Here is a 20,444-nt window from a genome sequence, read left to right on the forward strand (position 1 = left end):
ATTTTTGTCGATGGATCGTCAAACTACTCAGGCTCGGGGGTGGGAATAGTAATTGTAACACCGAGCAATGATAGATTGGAAAAGGTCATCAAACTCGGGTATGGGGCATCAAATAACGAAGCAGAGTACGAGGCAGTCATCCACGGGCTAAGAATGGCGAGCGAGTTGAAAATCGGCCGGGTAAAACTATGCACCGACTCCCAACTTATAGCCAACCAATGCAACGGGAAATTTGAAGCGAAGGATGAACGCATGGCGAAATACCTGATCTCAGTTAAACGAGAGATTGAGAAGTTCGACCAAGTGGAGATATGCCAGATTCCCGGATGAGAACAGGCATGCAGATTCATTGGCATACATTGCCTCAATGCTAGGGGAGACGGAGGGACGGTCCTTACCTGTGGAATACCTGCCTAAAGCAAGCATCGAACATGTGGAAGGGAGTGCGCACAGGTCGATAGAACGTCGGGATGGATAGAAGAATTTACTCAGTATCTGCGTTCAAAGGTACTGCCAGAAGACAGAGGGGAGGCCAGAAAGTTACTTCGGCAGGTCAGCAAGTACACTCTCGATGGGGAGGAGTTGTATAGAATGTCCTTCGGGGGGCCACTTCTTAAGTGCCTTACTAAAGAAGAGTCCGAGCTCATAATGGCGGAAATCCACGAGGGAATCTGTGGCAATCATTCGGGGGGACGCTCGCTCGCCAATAAAGTCATCAATCAGGGTTACTTCTGGCCGAGGATGCAGGAAGACTGTAAGAGGTATGTGAGGACCTGTGATCAATGCCATAAACATGCTCCCATGCATCTGCAGCCAGCCAGTGAACTCCATCCTATGAAATCACCCTGGTCGTTCTCAGTATGGGGAATGGACATTGTGGGACCTCTACCTCGGGGAAAGGGGGGCAAGCTATTCATCCTAGTAGCCACGGATTATTTTACTAAATGGGTGGAAGCTGTTCCCCTTACACGGATTCGGGAGGAAGAAGTTATCAAATTCACGTGGGAGCACATCATAACGCGATTCGGGATCCCTTATGCGTTGATCTCTGACAATAGAACTCAATTTAAGGGCAACCGCGTGTAATCGTACTTCAAGGAATACGGAATCCGTTCTCTGCAATCGTCGCCAAGATATCTACAGGGAAATGGCCAAGCTGAAGCATCAAACAAGACAATCCTCGCGAACTTGAAGAAGAAGCTGGAGGAACACAAGGGAAGATGGGTAGACGAGCTACCAGCGTCTTATGGGCATCCCTACCGGACCACGGCAAGAAGGGCGACAGTTTTCACTCCGTTCGCACTAGCCTATGGAACAAAAGTTGTCATTCCTACCGAGATACAGATTCTACAACAAGGACTGCTGTGGCCGAGAACAGAATTCAACGACGAAATGGTGGCTCGGAATTTGGATTGGTTGGATGAGACGCGGGAAAGGGTCATAGAAGAGGTTGGCACGGTACCAACAGGTGTTGAAGAGATCTTATGACCGAAGGTACGTTGCAGGGAGTTCAAAGTCGGAGATATGGTGTTACGAAAGGTATTTTCAAATACCAAGGAAATTAATAGTGGGAAGCTCGGCTGCAACTGGGAAGGACCGTATATTGTGCAAAAAGTCGGGGAAAGCGGCGCTTACTACTTAAAGACGCCGGCAGGGGAGGAGATTCAGTCACCATGGAATGTATTCAATTTAAAGAAATATTATCAATAAGGCCATCTTTGTGCCTATACCTGCTGTTCAAGGAAAAGCCTCGGCCCCACCATTAGAGCCGAGCCCAACTTAGGAGTTGGTCGGAAGGGGAAGCCTTGGTCCCACCACGGGGACCAAGCCCAACTGAGGAGTTGGACAAGGAAAAGCCTCGGCCCCTCCATAGGAGCCGAGCCCAACTGAGGAGTTGGTCGGAAGGGGAAGCCTTGGTCCCACCACGGGGACCAAGCCCAACTGAGGAGTTGGATAAGGAAAAGCCTCGGCCCCTCCATAGGAGCCGAGCCCAACTGAGGAGTTGGTCGGAAGGGGAAGCCTTGGTCCCGCCACGGAGACCAAGCCCAACTGAGGAGTTGGACAAGGAAAAGCCTCGGCCCCTCCATAGGAGCCGAGCCCAATTGAGGAGTTGGTCGGAAGGGGAAGCCTTGGTCCCACCACGGGGACCAAGCCCAACTGAGGAGTTGGACAAGGAAAAGCCTTGGCCCCACCATTGGAACCGAGCCCAACTGAGGAGTTGGTCGGAAAGGGAAGCCTTGGTCCCGCCATGGGGACCAAGCCCAACTGAGGAGTTGGACAAGGAAAAGCCTCGGCCCCACCATTGGAGCCGAGCCTAACTGAGGAGTTGGTCGGAAGGGGAAGCCTTGGTCCCACCACGGGGACCAAGCCCAACTGAGGAGTTGGACAAGGAAAAGCCTCGGCCCCTCCATAGGAGCCGAGCCCAACTGAGGAGTTGGTCGGAAGGGGAAGCCTTGGTCCCACCACGGGGACCAAGCCCAACTGAGGAGTTGGACAAGGAAAAGCCTCGGCCCCACCATTGGAGTCGAGCCCAACTGAGGAGTTGGTCGGAAGGGGAAGCCTTGGTCCCGCCACGGGGACCAACCCAACTGGGGAGTTGGACAAGGGAAAGCCTCGGCCCTACCATTGGAGTCGAGCCCAACTGAGGAGTTGGTCGGAAGGGGAAGCCTTGGTCCCACCACGGGGACCAAGCCCAACTGAGGAGTTGGACAGGGAAAAGCCTCGCCCCACCATTGGAACCGAGCCCAACTGAGGAGTTGGTCGGAAGGGTAAGCCTTGGTCCCACTACGGGGACCAAGCCCAACTGAAGAGTCGGACTAGAGGAAGGGGCCACGGCCCCTCAACAGGTGCCGGACCTAGCAAAGGAATTCGTTCGAAACTAAAAACCTGACTAAGGAGGAGTGTAGAGTTAAATATTTCGGGGTTCCCTAAACAATAAGCCTCAGCATAAAAGCGAAAAAGAGAAAGCAAAGAGGGAGGTAAAGAGTCGATAAAAAAAAGATATATTTATATATTTCCACTTGAATTACATATAAAGTTACAAGATTGTGCCAACAAAACAAGAAAAACTATTCGTCCTCTAAACAATCGCTACCACGGCATCTGGGGGGGCTTGGATGTCCAATGGTGCAACTGGGGCTTCAGGATCGGCTCGGGAGCAGCAGTTGGTGTGGCTTCCGGGGTCACCTCCGGCCTCTTTGCAGCGGCTCGGCTTTCCTTAGCTTCGCCTTCAGCTTATTATAAGCCGTCTCCCAGGCCTCCTCTGAAGAATCCAACTGGGCTTGGAGGGAGTTGAGTTGATCTTGGAGTGCTCTCTCCTGCTCTACCTCCTTCGCCTTCACCAGTTCTTCTAGGGAAGAGATCTTCCCCTCCGTCAGAGCTAGCTTGTCTTTATTCTGCTCCAACTCGGATAGTGCGCTATCCAAGCTTGATTGGAGTTTCTGGGAATTGGCCGCAGCCGCATCCCTTTCAGCCTGTAGCTGAAGGAGGCGACCTTCCGTGGACCTAAGGCTGTCCACGGAAGCGTCGCGGGATTCCACGAGCTTGGCCACGGCGTGTTGCACCTGAAAGAGAAGAAAAAGAAAGGGTTAGTCGGAGGGACAAACCGGAAATAGGGGTCGAACCAAGGGAAATAAAAGGCAAATATGAAGGCTTACCACCGCCAGAGCTCGGAATGCGTCGTTCGAGAATTTTGCCGAATCACCGGCAAAACTCTTGCGGACTTTCTCCACATCCCGCGGTAAAACGGAAGCATCGAAGATCGCCCGTGCTATGGCTGGGTCGGACAAGGCTGAATCTTTGTCCGACACCGGCCTGCCCCTGACCGAGGGTTGAACTACCCAGGGGGTAGGAGGCACGACCCCCCTCTGCACCGATCCAGCCGAGGACGCCTGCGATGGCTCGGCTGGATGGCAGGTCTCCTCTAGAAATTGAGGAGGGGGCAGTTGGAGCACGGGGCTGGAGAACGGGGCCCCCTCCTCAACCTCTTAGAAGAGGTTGATGGTCTTCCTCTTCCTCATCTCCAGGATCAGCCTGCCTCACCCCGGGAATTACCGCTGGTATTACTGGGAGGACCACAGCAACTTCCTCCTCTCAGAGTCGGAGGCGAGGACTGGTGGGCGAGGACGGTGCTAGATTGCAGTGCCATTTCTACTGGGCGGATTGACGGAGGTAGAAAGGCCGTAACTTGATTGTACAAGTCGGGGTTGGAGAAGAGGTGGGTGATCACCACGGAGTCTCCCGGAAACTTGTCTTTGGCCGGGCCTGCATAGGTCGGACGACGCATAGTCAGTCCTAGGCAAGAGAATAAAGGAGAACAAGAGGAGAAACATTTAGTAGCACTCACCATGGGTGTTTGAAAAGGAATAGGCCAGGGAGGGAAGCTCGTCATCTTGGGCGTACTCCCACTGACCAGACACAATTGAATGGGGAATAAAAACCACTCCTTGTCCGAGTCAGGTAACTCGACCAAGGAAGGCTTCCCTCTCCTCTTCGATAATAGAAGAAGCCCGGCCTATTCGGGCACTTCTTCAGAACGAATTGGGCCCTGATATCCAGAGCCCTAGCTGGAGGCCGTCCTCCAGCCTATTGTTCATATGCTCGAAGGCACTAATAAGTCGGAAGAAATTTCGTCATTTGCCCAGGTGCCCTCCGGTAAAAATTCAGAACCTCCGAGTCAGCCTACTCAAAGGGACTCGGAGGCCTGCTCTAAATTGCCCCCAGTATACCACCGTGGTACCTGGAGGGCCTTCCCTGAGCTGCGTGCCTCGTCCACATAGGACAGGCCCACACTAGCAGGGACACAAAAGGTGCCCCCCTACACCACCTCCATGGAGGACAGGCAGGGGAATAAGATTTCCCCTTGGCCATGAGGGTGGGGTGACAGAGGAATGAAAGGAAAAACTAGAGGAGAGGGGTGGCCTTGACTCTGTTACCTTTTCTTCAATTTCCTCTCGAAGGGAGCTGGTTACAGAGTAGCTGATGACTGGATGGCACGGCGAAGGCGCGACGGAGGCACTGGCAAAGACAGGAAGCGCGCGAGGGGGCAAACGGGCAGAGTAACAACAGGGGGAGAGTGAAAGTGAAAATGAAAATAAGAAGTAAGGGGGATATTTTATAGGCAAGGAGAGCCTCGAGATGCGCGTTTAGGATCAACGGACAGGGATTTCTCAGGACAATAATGAGGCATTAAACGCTGAGAAACCCAATATGACCGTTCGCCCCACTACACGCGAATCGAGCCATTCCCCGGGCGCTACGTGTACACCACGCAATAATTGCGCCGTTTAAACCAACAGACAGGACGCGAACTGCGATGATAGCCCAACCGACCGCCGCCCTCGAAAAGTGAAAAGGCTAAGTAACGATTCGCCATAAAGATACCATTAATCTTAGCTAAGACCCTATAAGAGGCACCCACGTGTCAGTTTTCGTTATTAATATTCCCGAGTTACCCGATCATGCTGCCGAGCCCTCGGGAGGGGGTATTGTGGGGGGAAATTCTTGAGCACGGACACGTGGCTCGATCAGGGACCAAGATTAATGATTTGAGGTCGTAGCTCGGTTTATTAACCCCGACGAATGCATGTATTCTAAGCTCGGAACTGTGCCATCAGCTCGTAAGTCGGTATGACGGGTCTGACAGATGAGCCTGCAATGGACAGCCAGCTCTAACAACCCACGTCATGTCAGGCAACTCTGACTTTCTCAGAAGTGATGGGGCAGTTGCAACAACTCCTGCAGCTGACATGTCAGGGAGTAAGCTAACTACCCCAAGTCACCTCAAGGGGTGGCACAGAAAACGATCAGTTGAACGCCTATATAAGGAAGAAAACTATGGGTAAAAGAGGTTCGAATTCTTCTTCTCTAAGCGCAATACACTGATCAATTTGGCTAACTTGATCGTCGGAGTGGGCTGTTTTGCAGGTCCCCCGAGCTTAAAGAGAAGGAAAGTGTAGAGCCATTTCGTGCATCTACATTAACGAATGCCCTTATAGGCACACGTTAAAAGTTCAATAAATATACCTTGGAATAAGCATCTTAGGATATTTTGGTAAGAAAAAAAAATCTTTTAGGATATTTTCGATATGAAATTCAATTTTTCAAGTGTATTTATTGCACATTAACGTGTGCCCAAGGGCACACGTTAACATGACCCTAGATATATAACTCAACTTGAGTGAATCTTGCGTTGACGTAGCACTAAAATTCCTTGAATCGACTTAAAGGTGAAAGCGCCCTCGATCCGCGGGGTACGCGGATCCGCTTTTGACCCTTGAGGTTTGGGAGTCGCCACCTAGTTATTACGGTCTAGGAATCGATCAATGACTCTAAACGGATAAAAACTAATCTAAAACAAAAAAAACTGAATTCGGGGATCAAGTTACGGGGTTGGAAGGTGTAAGGCACCAACCCCGCCCGGCCACAGCCGGTCTCTACTAAATTCCCAAGTAAATTACATTGCTAAAACCTAGATAAGAAAATAAATAAAAATAAAAGGTTTACCTTTCCGATGGCAAGGACTTGGTTCCCTCAGATCTGACAAAAAGAACTCTTTGTACCGTGCTCCCTTGCTTCGTTCTGCTTCCGGATTTGACTTCGGATCTCCGAGGCAAGGTATCTCCTTGTTTTTGAATCTGAACTCTTCAAGTTCGTTGCAGATTTGGGGATGTTTTTAGAAGGCTTTTGGGTGTTTTCTAGACTAAAATTGAAGGAGGGATGTTAGCTAAGGAGTTGGGGCTCCAAAACTAGGGTTTATGGGGGGCTAGGGGAGCTTCTAGACCTACTTCTCTTAGGGTTCATAATTTGATCCGAAAATAGGGTGTGAGCACCTCTATTTATAGATGTTTTTTTAGGGTTGATTTGGATAGAGTTAGTGTTTAATTAGAGATCTTTTAATTAGAGTTGTATTTTAGTTAAAATTGTTTTAGGTAGAATTGTGTTTTAATTAGAATTGTTTTAGGTAGAATTGTTTTTAAGTTAGAACTCTATTAGATAGAGTTATTATTTAATTAGAATTCTATTATGACTTTTGGTCTTATTTGATTGACTTTTAATGTTTTGACTTTAGTCTTAATTGATTGACTTTTAATATCTTGACTTCGGTCTTGCTTAATTGACTTTAATTTTGACTTCAGTCTTACTTAATTGACTTTACTACCTTGACTTCAGTCTTGCTTGATTTACTTTTATTTTTGGAGAACCCCCTTCCATTATTTCTTTAATTCTTTGGACCCCCAAATGGAGGGGTCCTTAAAGAAATATCTCACGAACCCTCAACAATTTTGCCTGAGAGTCCGATTAATCGATTTTTTAGGTTCAAAATTTTAAATTAATTTCATTAATGTTTCACTTTAATTATTTAATGTTTTATTTATTAATTTCGAATTTTTTAATTATGAAAATTGTGAAATTACCGTTTTGCCCCCGGAGAGGACTTTTCACGTTTTAAGTCGGTTTTTAATGTTCTAGGATGTTTTAGAATCGATTTTTCGTAAGGAATTCAATGGAAATATTATTTTGTGTTATTTATGAAATTTTTTGTGTGAAATGGTTGTGAACTTTATGAGGGGCATTTTCGTAATTTTGTCGAATTCTGTGAAAATTGGCGAAATGATTTATTTGGTTTCGATTTGTTGTTTTATGTGTTTGAATGAGTTTTCCTAAGCGTAACGTAGGCTCTAGGGTTGTTTTGAGGTTAGGGGTATTTTGGTAATTTGATAGTTTTTAGTGATTTTTATCGTGAAGCTTCTTTTTGGTCTGCAAGATGATGATTTCTATGTTTCTGGGGTCGTATTTTCCTAGCGTAGCATGGTCTCTAAGGTTTTGTCAGTTCGAGATACCTCATCCGGATTTCTGAAACACATCTGGTAACAAAATAAAGCAATAAAATACACATCCATCATTGGGAATCATTGCGATCGGGTTGACGAGTTGATTAATCAAGCGGATGCAAAAATGGGGTGTCTACAAAAGGCTCCATCGAATTAGATTAGAATCTGTTGATATAAATCGAATTTTCTTAATCAGGACCCACGAAAATTTGAGATGTGTGCATTAGGCACCTATCTGATGTCAACCCTATGTGATGTTGATTGTGCACAATTGATCGAGAAGGGAAAAAAAATTATACAGTCATTCTGTACTGACTTCTTACAACACTGCGCCGATGTGGTGGTATGCACGGAACCATAGATGCTTCACTCGTATCTTGAGGAAAGTATCTATGGTTTTGTGCATATTTCAACGTCAGCGCAATGTTGTAAAAAGCCATTTTCAGATTACAAAAATATAATGCGAATATAGGACTTCAACCCAATTATTTGTAAATTTAAAGTGTATGAACTCCTTGATTCAAAGAGGCTTGTTTTTATCTTCAAACCTGTATTTTTATTTTCTTTTTCTTTTTAATTTAAAGACTTCTTTTTAATCAAATAAAGTTGGGCCCAACCCTAATAAACCTACACACAAGAAAAATTATATTGAGGATTTTAGGATAGAAAGCAATTGTCTATACAGCAATACTATAAGGGAAATGTTCAGCACCCTAAGTTTTACCACACACTTTAACAAATGTTATTTGTCCTACATGGGTTAGAAGTTTTGGAATGGGCTGATTTTTGGTGAGGATGATCTCTATGATTAGAAGATCATCCTCCTCAAAAATCAGCCTATTCCGAAATGTTTAGCCCCACGTTTACAAGTTGAAAAATTGTGGACCGTCCTTTTTTTGTAAATCATTTTTGATGGGGTTAGAAGTTTTGGAATGAGCTGATTTTTGGTGAGGATGATCTCCTCACCATAGAGATCATCCTCACCAAAAATCAGTCCATTCCGAAACTTCTAACCCATGTAAGACAAAACGCGTTTGTTAAAGTGTGTGGTAAAACTTAGGGTGCCGAACGGGACCCATACTATAAATACGAAGGATAGTAAAATGAATCTCTCTAGTGGTAGTTAATATTTGTAGTCATCGATTTTAGGTGTGGAGCCTTGTCAAGTAATTGTCTCATTCCTTGTTTTTTTTTCTTAGATTCCATTGTATCTATTTAATATTTTACAAATTTTTCTATTTTTGTATATTATGATGCACCATATCACATTAAATATTTAAGATTTTCTCAAAAAAATAAATATAATTTTAATGATTAAAAATATTTTTCTGATATATATATTTTTTAATTTACTACACTTATTCATCTGAATTACTCGACTCAATTAAATGTGAGGTGACAATTTTTTTTATGTTTAAATTACATTTATATTTATGAAAAAAAAAAATTCTGACCTTTTTTATTTATTAATAATTAATTTATGAATATTTTCAAGTTATGAGAAGCGCTACGATAAATCGCTCAACCATGAGCATCATCGCAGTAATTTTCAAGTTAGGTGAGAGAGTCGGACATTTATTTGGCTGGTTCACAATTATTGAATTTGCACAAAAAGTCATTATCAAATTCTTCTTTAAAAAAGTCTCACATCGATCTATTCCCACCTAAATTCGTGAGGATTTGATGGTAAAAAAAGTTTTTATTTAATTTTTTTCTCCGGGGATTAGGAAATAAATTGAGTCATTTTAATATAAACTTTCACAATCACCTTATGGAAAGTTACATATGATGGTGTATTTGGCTCATACCATAGGTTTTTTGCGAAGATAGTTTTTTAAACACATTTTAAAATAAGTGTAATTTTACGATGTAAATGTCCAATACTAATTAAATGTAATTTTAATAAGTAGATACAAAGACTACAGTGTGGACCACATAAACTATTGAAGTGGTATGTGCCCATCCATGTCAGAGGCCATTGTTGCAATCTTATTAAGTACAAGTAGGACTGGCAATGATCCGAAATATACTTGATATTCAAAAAGATTTTATCCAAAAAAATATGAAAAATCTGATTCAGATTGAAATCTTATATCCGATACAATTTCGGATCGAATTCAAATATTAATCCACCTCAAAAAAAAAAAATGTGATCCAAACATATTTTAATTTTATTATTATTAATTTCATATAAATACATATAGATAAATTATTTTAGTCTTTTGGTTTCCCTCCATATTTGAAGTTGAAAAAAATATTTTTTTTAATTTTATACGATTTTATATTTTTAAAATTTTTGAATATTGATAATTTGAAAATAAGGCGTGTGTTCAAATCTGATCACACGTTCTCCGGTGAAGTTTCTCTTTTAATAGGTTAATGAAAATTTAATCATTTTACATTTTTATTTTTATTTTGAAAAGTGGGGTCAAATAAGATTTCGTATTGGTAATTGAGGGTACATGTAAGATTATGAAATCGACTAATGTGACTCATGTTTGTCTAAATTGATTTTTTATTCATTTGGTCACCGTTGAATCAATGTGGGGCAAAACACAATAATGTTACCCAGAAAATAAGGAGAAGGTGTAGAAGTAAAATTCAATTAGTCTTAGGAAAATATCTAAGAGAGCTATGAATCTCTTACTTGTCCCTCTCTTCTAAGTAATGAAACCTATTAATAGAAATATCAGTTTGATGCACCTGATAGAATGGCTAGTCTCATTTAGAGCCATCGGTTGATGGGTTCGACCGAGCTAATTAGTGAGCACTAAGTACCCAGTCCTAAAGAGGCAAGATTCACTTTAGACTAACGATAACTCCAATTGTGCTCTAGTCTACTAAACTCAAGCCCAGTTGTAATGGGTCATCAAATTTGGGTTGATCTAAACTTTATAAAAATGTTAAATTCATTATCTTTTGAATTTATTTTGAGTCATTTCGTATTAATTTTTATTACAATAAGGATTCAATTTCCATAATTGAAAATGATTAGAGATGAAAGTACAATTATTATCTTGTGATATGTGTGGAGATCATTTTTGTCACATTATTAAGATAAGGACATTTGTCCTTAAGTATCAAGTGGGCCTTAAGTTTAAATACCGATCTGATCTTAGAAAATCAATATTATTTCGAAAATATTGGTCTGGAACTAATGGGAATGTGAAATCAATACTTATCGAAAGGGGCATTCAATAAAGTACGACACTAACATCTTAAAATCAAGTGGAAAATAATAAATACGATGATATTACTTTTAATAACTTAGCACGATATTATTCAAAGGGGCACGATCAAAAAAAAAAAATTAAGACTCAACTCGAGGTGATTAGAACAAAGGTGCAAACTAGATTTCACATCTATATATGAATAGCCTAAAAATAATTTATCGGATTTAACATGCACAGTTGAATAAAATAAATAATTAAATGTGACATAAACCCTCCAATACGTAAAATCTCTCTATTTAATAAAACATATGAGAGTACTTATCAAGTCTGAGACGTTGGGAGTAATATTCTCTGACTCACTCATCCCTAAACAATAAATCATATTAAGTTAACATTAATCACATTGTTAATCAAACTCAAGTATCAACAATAATAAAAGATAGGCACAAAGACCAAGAAAAAAGTTAACAATCCCGATCCAACTCACAACCCATATGACATTACACTTGGACCAATTATGTGGTGACAACTGTCCTAGAATTTGAATTACAAAATCTTTTCACAAAGAGTAAGAGAGTATTGAAAATTTTCGTATTTCAAGAAATTTTCTTTTCAATTTTTATTATTCATTTTCTTTTCTATTTAAATTTTCTTTTTCTGATCAATCATCTTTACTTTACTAATTAAATCTTCGAAGAATTTTTGATAGATATTGCATCGAAATCTCTTGTTTCTCTCTTTCAATCGTTTTGAACCACTGAAGCATTTGAAGATGAACTTATTGATTAAGATCATCACCAACATCATCTTCATCAAAGTACCAATTTAATCTCGAGGTACGAAAATTTGAAAAACCTCCACCATATATATATATATATATTATATATATATATATATATATATATATATATATATATGGGAAATGTTCAGCACCCTAAGTTTTACCACACACTTTAACAAACGTTTTTTGTCCTACATGGGTTAGAAGTTTTGGAATGGGCTGATTTTTGGTGAGGATGATCTCTATGATTAGAAGATCATCCTCCCCAAAAATCAGCCCATTCTGAAATGTTTAGCCCCATGTTTACACGTTGAAAAATCGTGGACCGTCCATTTTTTGTAAACCATTTTTGATGGGGTTAGAAGTTTTGGAATGAACTGATTTTTGGTGAGGATGATCTCCTCACCATAGAGATCATCCTCACCAAAAATCAGTCCATTCCAAAACTTCTAACCCATGTAAGACAAAACACGTTTGTTAAAATGTGTGGTAAAGCTTAGGGTGCTGCACGGGACCCTATATATATATATATATATATATTATATATATATATATATATATATATATATATATTATATATATATATCACACACCAAGTCTAGTGGGCAGGCTGAAATTTTGTGAACCCAACCCTATCTGGTGTGGACTCAAAACAAAGGCCTTAAAACTTCGTTTTTTCTAAATCGGATCATATTTACAGCTTTACTTTTCATTGATGTTAATGTGTACAGGGGTATTGGGGCTACTTGATGATGCCCTATTCGTGTGACCAAATCCCAATTAATCACATACACCTCTCCTACATATGTATAGTATAGGTCACAAGATCCTAAACTTACGAAAGCGTAATATTTTGAATCAATCTTTGATCAAAATTACTAACTGGTCCAAGATATATAAAATCTAGGTAAGATTCCTCCACAATGATTAGACCATATCACTTTCATATGTGGGATGATTTATATCCTTTGTCCATAATAGTACAATAATGGTTGATGTGATATAATAATGACCCAAGCCTAAATAGTATATGTCCCATCAGGCTTTCAAATTGTGAAATAATATTCCACTAAAAACAACACATAGGACAACCACTCAAAAGCTGTCCCTATGTCAATAGTACCGGTCCACATGAAGCCTGCACTACCTCTAATGATTTCTCTATTAAAATCTTCAATCAATAATATGAGAAAAGTAGTAATTTTTAATGTGAGATATCAAACTTTTTATCTTTTTTTTTTTTTTTTTTTTTTTTTTTTTTTTTTTTTTTTTTTTTAATGAGTTTTCTGTCTATGAAAATTAGGAATATTTTCATATCCAACGTCATTGATTACTAATGTCCTTCAATAATTTGTATTCAATCGTTTTAATTGAAAATTTAATATATCTTTTTATCTTTTGAACGAGTTGGAAAGGAAATTTAAAACATAAGAGTTTGGAAGAATTATTTCAACTTTCAACGTGAATATGTAAATATGAGTTGGGTTTGAGATCTACTTAACTCTTTTTAAATACAATCATATTGACTCATACATCAAAACATCTATGATTCTTATACATTTTCACGTTGTGATTTAAAATGAAATCTTATGTCGTATCAACATTATTTTTTAAAATATTCATATTTTTAATAATCTTGAAAGTACGTGATAATTAATATACATTTCTATTAGAATTTTATTAAATTGTAATAAGAATTTTATTTAAGCACATGTTAAAGTGTGATAAATATATTTTGAAAATTAAATTTTATATAAAAATACATTTAAAAAATTATTTCTTAGGTTAATTCTTAAATAATTATAAAAGAATTTAATATTTTTTAAATTTTATTTATATTAATTATTATATAATGTTAATAAAATATTAATATCACGTGAAAATTTTGTCAACATTAATAATATTTTAAAAATATCAAAAATTTTAATAATAATTATTATTATATTGTATTTATTGGTGACACGTTAACAAGAATATAATAATGAGTTGAAAAACGACAAACCCAAACCCATTGTATGAGGACGGACACGATCCAAAGATTTAAGAGAAGATTCCATATTTATACCACGCATGCAGCCCCACGTGAATCTTCTGACCAACTTGAGAGTCCGATTCGCCCTCTTCATTGTAATACACGTGGCATTACTATTTATTTCAGTCCCCTACATTTCTGCCAAAATTCTAACTACCTCCTTTGAAATATCATGGCCTTTGGAGGGGGTTCCTTAAAAATTTTGGAACGGTCTCCACGCTTCATAGTTTTTTCCATCTTAGGATATTGTTAACATGTGACGGTGGGGCATAGCTTAAAGTACAATAAAATAGACTTTAGGAATAAGCATCTGAGGTTATTTTAATAAAAAAAAACTAATTTTTATAAGGGCATTTTCGACAATTTCTAAAGTGTATTTATTAAACTTTAACTTGTAGAGCTCACGTTAATAAGACCCTTAGAAATAAAACAATATAGAAAAAGCAAGATTGAAAAGATTAATAAATGAAAGTTGCCATCATTGATAGGTAATTTTGATTAATAAAAAATTTAGAAAAAAAAACAAACAAGGAAAGCTTCTACTGTCATAGCAATTTTTACTAATGTCACACCAACATGTGTGCTAAATCTTTGGATATGACAGTATAATCTCTCTTTTTTATTAATAAAAGTTTTCATTGATTGATTGGTTTTTTATAATAACATGGAGAAACTATATAACCATTACTAATTATAGAAGTCAAGTATTAAATTCTAAAAAGTATTATAAAAAATTATATATATGTTTGGTAGTATCGATATTATATTACATGTCAACTTATGGATTTCGAAGTAAATTTTAAACGACTTGAAGGAGAGAGAAGTAGACACTTGATGAAAATAAATTGAACGACAAAATAAAATCATGAGTCTGATGACTTTTAGATATTGGACATTGGATCAAAGGTTCCTACAATCCGTAGATGTGATTTTATTGAAAATGGAGTTGATAGATTCTGTCAACTTAGTCAAATCAATACAATAATCGAAATTATTGTTATAGGGCAAAAGTGGCACAAACAATAATAATCAGTATGAGAAAATGCAAATTTGGTCAAATTAGCATGCATCAATGCTAATCAATTATGAGCATGAATAGCGATTGCAAACTCATGAAGCATTCTTGACCTTTTCAAGTTTGAGCGATCAAAGCAATAACATAGTAGGGTAATTAACATTGGGCACGTAAAGTCAGTCAGAATTTCATCAGATTCTACACACATGGTATTATACAGGGGGGTGATTGTATAAGAATTAATGATAAATAAACTCGAAAAAAATCACTTGAAACTCACTTGCTCATGTGGATGTGTGTACGAAATCATAAATCTTTTCATTGTGCATCTCAAAGAAATAGATCCACGGTTCTATGCACATGCCACGCCAACAAGTGAATTTCAACAACATGCGTGAACATATGAATACGAATGATGCAGGTATGTTCAAGAAATGGAATGAAGTTAATCCTTGAACATAGAAGGAACAAGTGGGAACCAAGAAGACAGAAATAAAACTATTCAAATAACTAGTTTTGTGTTTGTGACATTGTAATGCCAACGAGGCACCCACTTTTTTACAAAATAAGTCCTAGGGACTCAGTTGTGTATTTGGTCGACCATCCTACAGATTCAAGGGAATTATAATGTTCCAGAAGACTAGGAGATATGAAAGGAAAAATCCTTGCTCTAGGAGTGGAGGTCCAAATCTTTTTAATGAACCACTCGATCATTATGTACATTATATATTTTATTTAAACATTTCAAATACATTTAAATTTTGTATATGTCGTCTACCAATTCGAATTTGATTTAAACGATCCAATCCAACAAACTATCAAATAAAACATATTTGATAATTTAATCAAAATAAAAATATACTTTTTGTCTTTAAAAATAAGTAAAATTTCATATCCACCATCATTGGTTACTAGTGCCCTTTCATAATTTATATTTAATCGTTGTTTAAAACTAATATATATCCTTCTATCTTTTATTTTATACGAATTTGCAAGGAAGTTTAAATGGCAAGGTTTGGAGAGAATTCTTTCAACTTTAGAGGGGAATTTGTAAATAGGAGTTGGGCTTGGGGTCTACCAAACTCTTTTAAAATATTCATATTTTCAACGGCCTTGAAAGCATATAATATGATACATAGATAGAAAAACAACAAACCCATTATATGGGGACGGAAACGGTGCAACTTACTAGGAATCTAAAACCGTCATTTTCATATATAAACGACAAACTAGCTTTAAACGATCAAATCGTGACTTCAGCCATAAAAAAAACAAAAAAATAATTCATGAGTGTTGCCATCTTTTGATTAATACAATTTTCTTTGAATAATAAAAGTTTTAATTGAAATAATAAAAATAATAATTAAATAACATGTAAAAAACTATTTCACAATTAATAATAATAATAGAAGTCAAGTATCAAGTTCCAAAAGGTATTACAAAAAATAATTTATATATATATTGGTAGCATCGATATGATATTACGTGTGAACTTCAAGATTTCACCGAACGAAGTAAATTATAAATGACTTAAACAAGGGACATGTAGACACTTAACGAAAATAAGTTGACCAATAAAATCAAATCAAATCACGAGTTTGATGATTTTGAGAAATCGGGCAAACAATCGAAAGCTCCTAAAATCCATAGATGTGATCTATTGAAAATGGAGCAAAATGATTCTATCAACTTAGTTAAGTCAATGAACTAGTGTGCCTAACCACAAAATTATTGTTATGAAGTAAAAATGGCATGACCAATACACATCCCATATGAGAAAATGCAAATTTGGTCAAATTAGTATGCATCAATGCTAATTAATTATGACTATAAAGAGCGGTCGCAAACTTATGAGCATTCAAGTATGAGCCACCAAAGTTGACATAGTAGGGCAATGGAGTATATATATTGTGAGACTTCCTCTATAATTTTACTTTACATGATCCATATCAATTTGTTTGAATTGCTCTAATTAAATTAGGATTGTGCACATAATAATTTATGTAGATTTGTGAATGGAGTGAAAGTTATAGTGATTTCCATTCAATTCACGTCTTTAATTTAATTGACATCTTGTCAAATCACAATCCGGACTCAGTTTGAAGCAACTAGATCAGCTTGCCAGATATTTAATTTGTCTACGACAAAGACACGAGAGACTAACATACAATTAGAAAATCGTATGCTTTTTCGATCTTGATTACCCTCTGGTCAGAATCGTGGAAACAAAAAATGATGCTTTCATTGGTATAGATCAAAGTCGTAAAGGCAGAGCCAAGATTTTTTGTTGGTGGGAGCTAAGTGCTGACAAAGGTCAATCAATGATCTTGATTTCATTCTATGTCAATGTTAGACAAATGTTTTTCTTTCTCAAACACAAATGGTAAGATGTTTGAACGCCATCATGATCATCATAATATTTAATTGTCCAAGATAATATTTTATGAGGTAACGAGGAGTTAACGAAGCTTACGACTTAGGTGCCTAAAAAAACCTTAGATGGCTGGATTACACATGAATCATACACTTAATTATCAATACGTCATTGCATACAAACTCGTTGACGATATAAAGAAGAATATAAAACTATCATGATTTCAAGTCAAATTATTAAATTAATGAACACGCATAAACACACTAAAAAAAAGAGGCCACCTTTCATACATACCAAACACATGGTAAGACCTCAAAACCATCATCTTTGACCATTTAAATGTTCAAAATTCAACGACACTATCAATAATTTAAAAATCTCAGCCAACTTTATTGAAATTCAACTTAGTTAATAGATATTAATAGTTTTTATGAAATAGAAATGACTTTATGATTAAGCATATAAATTTCGGCATTAGTCTCATCTTCTCCCCACCAGTGATACTGAGTTAACTCAGTTATAACTATTTTTAGTCTTCATTTATATTCAAATAATTATAATTTTTTAGAATACGGTGGATTAGGAGATGTTTAATCATTATATTATATTTTGTTAAGATAATAGATATTTGAATTACTAAATATTAATTATCATGTCGTCAAAGAAGACAAAAACACTTTTGATTTGAATGAGTTTTTATTAGCTTGGTCGATATTTTCAAAATATTTAACAAGTCATAATAGATATTGAACGTGTCTAAATAAAGATATTTAAATATTTTCCTTAAACCAACAATTGATATTAAATAAAGATCTAAGCCGCTCATTCCATTGTTACAAATGGAACAACACCACACGTTAATTGCATACGAAGAGATATTTTAGTAATTTGAAATAAGAAGGGTAATTTTGTATACTAAAACCTTCGAGAGGGAAAAGTCATTCAAGAATTTACTAAGAGAGATTTACCCACCAAACCTAATTGTTGCATTTTTATTACAAAAACTTTCTTTGCTTTATGAAGTTTGTTACCCTCCAAAACTTACTTTATAAAATTTGTTACCCAACTAATCTTGGAGTAGAGCTCGACGTCATAAAACTCAAATTGATGCGCTTAATTTGTTACTTAACACAATTTGGAGTGAATTGCAATCACATCAATTTGTGGCACCCAAAAACATGATATGATGCCACAGGGTTATAAAGGACAAAATTCTATGAACATTGGAAAAAAAATTAATTTTTACCATTAAATTTTAATTTTAAATTTGGGACTTCGGTAGTCATCCATTTTCAACACCTTCGATCAATCTCAAAAATAATTTATTATTTTTGAAAAAAAAAATTCCTTTGAATTTGAATTTTTTTAATGAAATCTAGAAGGCTCTGGCATTGGATTACTAATTTGATAATCCATGTGGGCCCAAAAAACCTTAATAAGATTGGAAATCTTACTAAGTTAGTTACGTTAGCCTGATTCACATAAGTAAGGTTTGTTTGGTAACAAAATTGACAAAGTAAGGGAGTATTTGTAATAAAATTGTAACAGATAGGTAAACCTCTCATTTACTAACATACAGGTTTATTTTATTAATTTCAGAGAGAAGGATGATTTGCTTTCTTTTGGAAAATGCTGTAGTAACATTGAAATTGACATCATTTCACACATTGCTGAAGTGGATATGCTTACAGAACCATAGATACTTTCATCGAGATACAAGTGATAAGCATTTATAGTTCTGTGCACATCCCCATAAATATGAGCAGTTGTGTACCCCGAGTGAAAAAGATCTATGGTTATAACACATGCCATATCATGAGTATTTTGAATATGCCACGTGGGGGAGTCAGAAAATCACAACTCTTATCGATAATATATTTCAATAATGCCACTAACCCATTTTGTTTATGGGTGTGCAGATAGGAAATCGAAGGGCAGTGATACATGACTCAAAAGATGAGATAGAGATTGAAATTTTCCTCCACGACGAAATTTAGAATATTTGATTTTTCATCAAAAATATTCTCATCCAGCAATTTTCATAGATCTGAAAATTCAGTCCTCTTGATAGCATTCGTGAGCAAGACAAAATGAAAAATCAAAATTCGAACCCCATTTGTAAAACACCATAATTTTTTATTAAAAAAAAAAAAACCATAAGTGTGAACCTAGAGTGAATCGATTAAGTTAGAAATTCAAAAGAGAAAATTATTATTGTTGTACTAAAGTGTAACAAGCACAACAAAAAAAAGATGAAAACAATCACTTAAAGAACTTAAGATTTACATGGTTCAACGAAATGCCTACATTCACGGACACAAGGGAGAAAAACTTCACTTTCAACTATAAATATTACAAACTCTCTAACTTCTTCAACTCTCTTACCTTCGCAACTCACTCATGGCCTTGGCCCTCCGGACCAAGCCAACTCCATTTCAGAAAAACGTCCCCTTTGATACTGTTTTTCCTCTTGAAGCCCAGGCATAACAAGAGTACTAAACATCTCACAACAATTATGTGCAAAAGTGATCAACAGTTTATAAATTATTTTTTATGTGAAGAATGGTGTAAAACATCATTACTTTGAATAGTGACCCTTTTTTCCTCCTCGTGTCAACTCGCAAATATTTATTTATTTTATTACAAAACTGCACATTATTCATAATTAAATTTATATACATATAATATAGGGTCAGGATTCCTTGATTCCTCACGACTTATGAAAAAAACACATGATACCAACCCTTTAAATGCAAAATCCAATGATTGAAATTTATCCTCGGGATAATTATCTCCAAGATTTATGTTATCAAATACTCATAAATCTCAACCATTGGATTTTGTATTTGAAGGGTTGGAATCATGTGTTCTTTTCATGAGTCATACTTAGGAGTCATCAGATCCCAACCCTATAATATAATAGCAATGTTAGATTCTTACCTGCCTGCATTTAATGGGATGGAAAATTTTAAACCTAACCCTGTCCAAATCTTTTTAATGAACCACTCTATCCTTATGTGCATTAAATATTTTATTTAAACATTTCAAGAATATTTATATTGTATATCAAATTGAATTTTATTTAAAGGATCCAATCCAACGAACTATCAAATTGGATCTATAGAAGATACAACTATTTTAAATCAGCTCCAAATCAAACCTCATCCAATTTGAATCCCTTCAACAGCCACAGTGGACAATGGCACCACCAATGTCACTTATGCAATCTGCTTTGCA

General features: G+C 37.1%; 1 protein-coding gene across 1 annotated transcript; it reads left to right on the plus strand.

Moving 5' to 3' along the window:
• The first annotated feature begins 867 nt into the window (after nt 1-867).
• Nucleotides 868-1,488, plus strand: LOC147390676 (uncharacterized). Its single transcript, XM_086457978.1, has 2 exons — nt 868-987; nt 1,099-1,488. Exons 1-2 carry the CDS (start codon nt 868-870, stop codon nt 1,486-1,488), a joined length of 510 nt encoding a protein of 169 aa, XP_086314104.1.
• Nucleotides 1,489-20,444: the final 18,956 nt, after the last annotated feature.

Source organism: Akebia trifoliata, chromosome 11, assembly GCF_017979445.1.
Source record: "Akebia trifoliata isolate Shusen 1 chromosome 11, ASM1797944v1, whole genome shotgun sequence".
NCBI classification, from domain to species: domain Eukaryota; kingdom Viridiplantae; phylum Streptophyta; class Magnoliopsida; order Ranunculales; family Lardizabalaceae; genus Akebia; species Akebia trifoliata.